The sequence below is a fragment of the Centruroides sculpturatus genome, unplaced genomic scaffold (assembly GCF_000671375.1).
Source record: "Centruroides sculpturatus isolate CEXI.00-Female unplaced genomic scaffold, Cexi_2.0 scaffold189, whole genome shotgun sequence".
In the NCBI taxonomy this organism is placed as follows: domain Eukaryota; kingdom Metazoa; phylum Arthropoda; class Arachnida; order Scorpiones; family Buthidae; genus Centruroides; species Centruroides sculpturatus.
In genome coordinates this window covers 335,463-344,795 of record NW_019384395.1, presented here as the reverse complement: position 1 = coordinate 344,795, position 9,333 = coordinate 335,463, and the positions used below count along the sequence as shown (strand labels likewise).

The following is a 9,333-nucleotide window of genomic DNA, read 5'->3' as shown; positions in this document are numbered from 1 at the left end:
GCACTGCATTGTGGGTAAGACACACGTAGAGAAGCCAACACACAGGAACTCCGTCGAATCTAATTTGACCTATAGAGGAGCAAGGTCGTGGCATCTCTCGCTTTTTGAAAGATGAGCGTAAGTGACGAAAGCCACTCGTTCCTTATCTCACAAATCCTCTAGCTGTAGAATTTCCCTAATTTACAATAATCTAATCCTAAAATAATTTCCTAAAATCCTTTGGTTCCCATTTATCCTCCTCTTTTTTTATTTATCTATTAACCTTTGGTATTTTATCTGTGATCGATTTAATCTATGTTATGCAGGTAAACGCGATATTGCTATAAGTGAATGGATAACAGAGATTGTTAAATTGTTTTTAAATATTTTTAAATGTAATTTAATAGATTATTTTAGTCAGAACGAGTGCCATACTTTAACGAAACAATCCCTCATGGCTGGGGTTATAATTAGAAATGATAGAAATTGTATACTCTCCAGATAGAACACCCTTTTGAACCTTTAATGACTACAACGTTAAAAAATATATATATATATCAATAAATAAATAAATATATATATTTATTTATTTTAAATATAAATTTCTATTAAATGCGTAAATGTTAATAAATTTATTATGTAATGTAATATAATGTGGTTAAAAAATGGCTTTTCTTTAATTGGATAAGGAAGGAAAAAGGAAATTAATTTTTCTTTATTGAAATCTTCTGATATTGACCTAACAAATGTCATTTCCTTATAATGGTAACATTGTACTGACGTCATTTTTCATTTTTTTTAATACTCATAAATTGATATTTTACAATTTCAACATTTTTATTTAAAAATAAATACGAAGCCATTAAAAATTTCTATATTTTAATGTAATCATTTTTTATGATTTGTTACTTTTACTGATTTAAATTTTTTTTTCTTTGAAAATTTGTACGGGTAGCCCCTGGGTCTCGATTCATTGGTTGATAGACTTAATATATTTTTGAACATTTCTAATGATTGAAAACTTAATTATAAATGTACTTTGTATATGTAAAACAATAATATTTTCAAATAACCTTGAATAACAATATAATAATTAAACTAAAACTATAGGATGCAATTCTCTCCGGAATATTACATTATCACGTGATATTAAATTTAAAAACAGAAAATAATCCTTAATATTAATAATTATTATCGGGATAGTAACAAATTATTTTAAAAATATTTTTGTTGTTAAAATTTAATAATAAGTTGTTTATTCATTTTTTTCTTGATTAAAAAAAATTCAAATTTATCTGTATAAATTTAGAATCGTATTAAAACTGAAATAAATTATTTTAAAAAAATATAACTAAAACTTTCTCGTTATTTGCGAAGTATCTCATATTAAAGCAAATTCGAATATTTTTTAAACGTCTCATATTCTCATTGTAAATTTTTAAAATTGAAGTCATGTGACCTGAGCAGAAAATTTGAATCACCGTCACGTCACTAGCGTGTTTCCATGGTTTGAATTTATACTACATAAATTTTTGAGTTTAAAATGGGCGTTATTTGTAGTAATGTGAAAATTAAATCATTTAGAAACAATAAGCATTCTGTAAAGCTAGAGGTAAGTATATTAAGCGCGAAAAACGATTTAAAACTCGTACAATTTTTTCTATAATGCTTGGATTAATGAAGTGCTAAATCGATGAAAATATTAAATATCTATCAGATTCTATTTTTAAATATTAACATCGTTAAAAATAATGATGTTTTTGTTTTGACATCTGCTTCGAAGTTTTGGTCTCAAGATAATTTAAATGATACATAGACATCGATAGAAAAAATTATTTGTTTTTAAATCTACCAATTAAAATAACGAAATACGATTACGTGATTTAGAAGTAATTGCGTATTTTACATTTATTTTAAGAGAATATAATTTATTTTTGTTTTAAATTAAACCTCATATATGAGATTTAATTAATTTTATCTTTATTTTTTAATTTTGTAAATAGAATAATAAATTTAATAAATTATTAATGACAACTCTCAATTTTAATTTAGGATTCATTGAAAGCACTCAACGTTCCTGTTATATTTGTTATAGGTAAATTTAATTTATTATTATTATTATTATTAAAATAAAATTATCGAACTTTAAAACTTAAAAAATAAAAAAATACGGAGACGATCGTAAACTGCACACTATCGCCATCTTGTGACAATAATTTTACTTTTGCAGGTGGGCCAGGATCTGGTAAAGGTACGCAATGTGCACAGATAGTGGAAAAATACGGATATACACATTTATCGACGGGAGATTTGTTGAGGGAAGAAGTCGGTTCTGGTTCTGACAGAGGGAAGATGTTGAATGAAATTATGCAAAAGGGAGAATTAGTCCCTCTTGTAAGTTCTTAACTCGTTATACTGCATATTTGCATGTGTAAAACACATACTGTATTAATATATTAAGTGCCAATACTTCCATATAATTATTTGCTTCACTTGAATATTAATATATTTATTTCTATGTTGATGTCTAACATCTGAATGCAAATTAGATAAAGAATTAAAAATAAAAATCATATCATATGAAAATTACAATNATAACAATATAATAATTAAACTAAAACTATAGGATGCAATTCTCTCCGGAATATTACATTATCACGTGATATTAAATTTAAAAACAGAAAATAATCCTTAATATTAATAATTATTATCGGGATAGTAACAAATTATTTTAAAAATATTTTTGTTGTTAAAATTTAATAATAAGTTGTTTATTCATTTTTTTCTTGATTAAAAAAAATTCAAATTTATCTGTATAAATTTAGAATCGTATTAAAACTGAAATAAATTATTTTAAAAAAATATAACTAAAACTTTCTCGTTATTTGCGAAGTATCTCATATTAAAGCAAATTCGAATATTTTTTAAACGTCTCATATTCTCATTGTAAATTTTTAAAATTGAAGTCATGTGACCTGAGCAGAAAATTTGAATCACCGTCACGTCACTAGCGTGTTTCCATGGTTTGAATTTATACTACATAAATTTTTGAGTTTAAAATGGGCGTTATTTGTAGTAATGTGAAAATTAAATCATTTAGAAACAATAAGCATTCTGTAAAGCTAGAGGTAAGTATATTAAGCGCGAAAAACGATTTAAAACTCGTACAATTTTTTCTATAATGCTTGGATTAATGAAGTGCTAAATCGATGAAAATATTAAATATCTATCAGATTCTATTTTTAAATATTAACATCGTTAAAAATAATGATGTTTTTGTTTTGACATCTGCTTCGAAGTTTTGGTCTCAAGATAATTTAAATGATACATAGACATCGATAGAAAAAATTATTTGTTTTTAAATCTACCAATTAAAATAACGAAATACGATCACGTGATTTAGAAGTAATTGCGTATTTTACATTTATTTTAAGAGAAGATAATTTATTTTTGTTTTAAATTAAACCTCATATATGAGATTTAATTAATTTTATCTTTATTTTTTAATTTTGTAAATAGAATAATAAATTTAATAAATTATTAATGACAACTCTCAATTTTAATTTAGGATTCATTGAAAGCACTCAACGTTCCTGTTATATTTGTTATAGGTAAATTTAATAAATTATTATTATTATTATTAAAATAAAATTATCGAACTTTAAAACTTAAAAAATAAAAAAATACGGAGACGATCGTAAACTGCACACTATCGCCATCTTGTGACAATAATTTTACTTTTGCAGGTGGGCCAGGATCTGGTAAAGGTACGCAATGTGCACAGATAGTGGAAAAATACGGATATACACATTTATCGACGGGAGATTTGTTGAGGGAAGAAGTCGGTTCTGGTTCTGACAGAGGGAAGATGTTGAATGAAATTATGCAAAAGGGAGAATTAGTCCCTCTTGTAAGTTCTTAACTCGTTATACTGCATATTTGCATGTGTAAAACACATACTGTATTAATATATTAAGTGCCAATACTTCCATATAATTATTTGCTTCACTTGAATATTAATATATTTATTTCTATGTTGATGTCTAACATCTGAATGCAAATTAGATAAAGAATTAAAAATAAAAATCATACTTCACTATACAAAAAATTAATTTCACTATTTTATATATAAAATAGTGAATTATGATTTTTTAGTATAAATTAATCACAGAATGATTCAGTATTTTTAGTAACTTTAATTAATTAATAAAATAATTTTAAATTATCCAATAAAAAATGTTTATCTTTTTTAATTAATAGTAAACAAATTTTCCATTAAAATATTTATATAATATTTTTAAGATAAATATTAATAATTTATCTTAAAAAATTAACATTACATAACAAAGTTTTGGATATTTCTATGTACTCATACAAGACATTTTTCTGAAGATACAGATTCATTTATTATTATTATTATTAATTCTCTTAGAGTTGTCATATTTACTCGAAAGTAATCGGAAGGGAATATATTTTTTTAACCTAAGTTTCTTCCAAAATAATTTAAGGGCTTGGTATATTTATATGATCAAGGATATTTTCAGGAATTTACAATTAAATTAGAACTTTTATTTTTTCTTAAAATATCAACGAACGTTTTAACACAGTCTAGGCTATAAATCCGAGTGGATAAAATCGCCTATCACTGGTCATTAGTTGGTCGCTGGTTCGCGCCTCAACGACGAGCTGACCGCGTGGAATTTTCTAGATTTTCTTCACGTATCTAAGGTCCGAAAAGTACAGACGGATATTTTTAGCATGGAATTATTTCGGGGCGAAACGTGAAAATAAATGGGTCGAAATGAGAGTGAACAGACGACCTTCGCGAGAATAAATTTCAGCGCCGAAAAATGAAAATTGTCATTTACGCCGTAACAATCCTCATCGAAATGTTTCGGCATGAGCGAATGAGAGCGAACACGTGAGCCATAAAATAACAGCGCGGAATCTGGTTTCTTAATTATCTTCATTTTCGAATAAAACACGTGAACTGGCCCAGTCTTCTGTCCACGGCTGTCGAGCGCTTGTATGGGGCCCGGAGATACAGCGGATCCCCTTGTGCTTTTTTTTTGAACAAATGAAATGTTTTTTTTCTTTATAAATAAATAAATATATAAATGTTTTTTTATTAATAAAACGCACTGTTAAAGATTTTATTTTTTGTTAGTAAAACAACAATTTATAATGATTGTAACCACTACGAGACCTCAAGTTTTATCCGGACACGCAGAAAATCCCCAGTTTCTCCCGCTCTACGACCTGCCTCTGAATTCCGCGCGATAAATATCTGTCTGTGTGCGCTAGTGCAGAATTCCGCGCTTAAATTTTATATGCGAAAATGACAGTGTGTGCTCTCGGCGGCCCTGTTCCTGCCGTAACACTTAAATAAAAGCCAGTTACATAGAAAGTCCTTCCGGAAGGCGCACCCTTGGCAGATCACCCATATGTTGAGTTGCCTTATTCCATCAAGCCAATCCAATCGTTTAGGATATAAATATTTTAAAAAATATATCAATTTTTTAATTTACCGATTATAATAATCGATGTAATAAAATATAGTATTTGATTTTATCGTTATTAAGGATTATACATGTTAGCTTGAAAGATAACTTATTTCTGTTCAATAATACATTATCTGATGTATTATTTTGTGTTTAATTAAATATAATTATCTGAATATTGCAACTTTGAGGTATTTCTTCCTTGTTTCTTTTATATTATGGCTTAAAGGATAGCCGACATTTCCTTTTTATAGCTAAAATGACCTTGTCTATAGCCATCTGAAGTAACCTTGTCTTGTTTTTTTGTCAGAATAATGGCGGCTTAAGATCAGATACATGCTCCCCTTCGACGTTCTCTATATATTGCTTTGGAATATTGCAATCGAAGATTATACTATAGTTAATGGGTTGCTAACAGTTGCCATTATCACTTCTAAGATATATTGATCATTTCTAAGACTAGTATAAGATTACATAAAACGATTGAAATATGTCAAGTTTGGAGCGAAAGCTACGAGTTTATTTTCGAGTAACATGATAGAAAATCATAGAATCGCTATATAATTCAAAGATTTAATGACAAACTATTGATTTAGTGATAAATCATTAAGATGAACAGTTCACTTGTTACAGGAATAATTTTTTTCTCCATAATTACGTAAGAACATGATTGTTTTAATGTATTTATATAAATACGTAATTCAATATTATGAATCGATTGACGATCAAGTCGTTGCGTAATCTGAATTTTCTTTTTTTAGAGAAAGATAATAATCAAAGCATAGTCTTTTTTATATAAATTTGATATCTTAATATTTAACCTGTTGTGACATAACATGACAATAGTCTATATTGTTTTAATATTTTTCCTCGTATAAATAATGTTTTTAATCTGTCGTATCGAAAGTGGAGAAACACTCTTTACCTCATATACAAATGTCGCAACAAACGTACATATATAATTAACAAATATTTATAATTTTTTGATATTTTATTTCATTGAACACTCAGAAAATTGATAGAGTTCAGTTGAAAATGATAATACTGTCTAATATTTTTCACATCCACGCTAATACGCTGATTGCTTATTTTATAAATATATATATAGGCCTATATATATTTATAAAATATGTTTGGCTCAAAGAACCAAACATATTTATAAAATACGTTTGAGCCAAACATATTTTTTTTACTAACTATAATATATGATTTGCCAAGAACAATAAATAATGTAAAAAGCCGCCTTACTTATATAATATTTGTCGATGCAGATAAGAAGCGGTTTACTTCATTTAAACTTTTTTGAAGTTATTCGTTTGTTTATTAGTGTAAATAGTGATTTTTAATAATGATTTTATTTTAAATTATATCTGCAGAAGACGTAAACGTTTTTCTTTAATAATCCCGCAATATTTGAGATACTATCGTTTTTGAATGAGCTTTTTTGCAACAGATTTTTAAAGATGTACAGTATATCATTTCTGAAACAGATTTTATTTTCTCTTTAAGTAAAATATGGTACAAAAATGTTAATCGAAACATTTTGGAACAAACACTTTTATTCATGGCGCACTCTTTACGATCGGTGTATTCCTAGTTAAGAAAATTTCTAAAAATATTTCATCTCTTCAAACTTTTGTGATTTCGATTGATAATATAGCTTATATTTGTGTTAATGCTTTGCATAAAACTTATAACTTAAAAACTGTATATAGAATTTTGCAATTCAAAGTTATATCGTATTTAAATATAATAGTATAATAATAATACTGTATTTATTTTATAATCCTAATGAATACAAAAATAAACTTGCTTAAAAATATTCGATAAAAAAAATTTACAGAAATTTGTTGTCTTAATAAAAATCTATTTTCCCCCTGGAATATAATGATTGATATAAATTAAATGAACCAATATTCTATACTTCCTATCCGAATGGCGCCAACAGGTCGATTGTGATCGGCGAATTTATCTCCCAAAAATATTTTTAATCAACTGCTATTTTTTGGTATAATCTATATATTCCTGAAAGGGAATATAATATTAATAGAGTTATATAAATAGGACAACAATTTGTTGCGAAAGATTTAGGAAAATAATAATCTGGAGAAATATATATAGAAGAAAACTGTCTGAACTTTTGGAGAGAAGGATTGTGTGAAAAATATCCTGAATAAATTGTTTGAGGTAGAAGTGTCTCAGGAAGAATTATCGGGCATCAGCTTCTTGGGGAAGAATTGACCGATCAATAGGCAATCTAGATCTTTAGATCTTTGCTTAGGGTCTAGCGCTTTTAGAAGACTCAGTTGCAGATAAATACATATTTATCGATGTGCGATCTGGATCCAGCACTCAAAACTGGCCGGCAAGAGGAAGGGGAAGTTCTATATCCTGGTTCCGGACCGGAATCTGTATAACAAAATTTCAATTATAAAATCTAAAAAAATCAATTTACATAATTTCAGTAGCTAGAGATAGAGACAGGAAGAAATATTAAACCGAGAGGATCTTGTTGAAGAAAGGCTAGAGGAAGGAATTCCTAGCTTCAAGGCCCTGATTTTGATACTGTCCTTTACTATCATAGCTAGGATCTTATATAATTTTTTAAGTATCGTATGATGCGGGATTTACTCTTAAAAAGATTTGCATAACATAAAACAGCTACTGTTTTAAAATACCGTAGCTACCTGTCTGCGTTATATACTATATAAAACCACCTGATTTTATCCATAATGACATATGACTGTATTGATCCACGGAAAGTGTTTTTTTTCTTTATTTTCCTTTTTAAACAATTTAGGATGTGTTGCTTTTAATAGGGTGTTTTAATGCATTTCTGTACTTAGCTATCTATACAAATTAAAATACGTGACAATGAATTTAAAACCAAAATTTTCTTCTTGAATAAGCTGTGTGTAAAAGCATCGGCGAAAACAAAATTTACAATATCTTATTGTGAGTCCGTAGCAGGATAGCCAAGATGAAACATAAAACTTAAACTTTTAATTCCGTATAAAACTAATGAAAAAAAGTATTTAATAGTGGGGCCTATATTTTTACACAGAATTAAAAATTAATTAAAATTTCTCACTTGATTTTAGAAGAATAAACATTTTTACCAAACTTTTATATAATTTTTGTCGTCGTTGATTTTTAGATATTTTAAGTACTGTATAGTATTATGTCAACATAGGCTACGGTTGATTCATTGTCATTACTAAAATTTATATTTAATTACTAAATATTTAAATTTATAAAAATCAATAATAATAAGCCTATAAACTAAACTATAATTTAAAATGAATTTAAATTAAAATTAAACTTTCCTATTTTAACTTTAACGCATCTTATCGACTTATTTACAAGTCAACTCGAATGAAAAAAAAATACGCACACTAGACCCGAGGAATGGTCTTGACTCCACGTTTACAAGTATACCAGTTAAATTTTTGAGCCATTCCGAGATCTAGGCGCACGTGTTAATTTAGGGTGGTCCAGAAATTAGTTAACCACTGTAAAGACTAAATTGCGGCGTTCTTCAAATAATTTCGAACTCTGAAAATTTGTTTAAAATAAAATTCTTCTCGTTGATTACACAAATCACAACGTTTTCAACAAATTACAGTCGACCCCCCTATAATTACGATTCCTATAAAACTACGAAAAAATATACGTATTTTGGAAATGTTGAGTCGGATTAGTGTAGAATCGATTAATTTTATGGAAGAAAACCTTTCAATCAGCCGTAGTCCGTAAACTTGACACGTGTCGGGCTGTGATTGGAACGACTTGTAAGAAATCGGATTCCTAATAAATTGGAACGTATCTATATCTTATAGGGGGGTCGACTGTA

At 27.5% G+C, this 9,333-nt stretch overlaps 1 protein-coding gene across 3 annotated transcripts in view; it reads left to right on the top strand.

Moving 5' to 3' along the window:
* LOC111618358 (adenylate kinase isoenzyme 1-like) overlaps nucleotides 1-9,333 on the top strand; it is an 11,859-nt gene continuing 2,526 nt past the window's right edge. Inside the window, exons 1-3 of one of the 3 annotated variants that reach the window (XM_023359868.1) lie at nucleotides 1-117; nucleotides 2,032-2,074; nucleotides 2,210-2,373. In XM_023359868.1, the coding sequence (XP_023215636.1) occupies nucleotides 112-117; nucleotides 2,032-2,074; nucleotides 2,210-2,373 (213 nt within the window). In that variant the 5' untranslated portion in view covers nucleotides 1-111. Of the gene's footprint in view, nucleotides 118-1,364; nucleotides 1,592-2,031; nucleotides 2,075-2,209; nucleotides 2,374-2,894; nucleotides 3,108-3,547; nucleotides 3,591-3,725; nucleotides 3,890-9,333 lie in introns of those variants that run through there. The other 2 variants (XM_023359867.1, XM_023359866.1) reach the window with 2 other exon arrangements.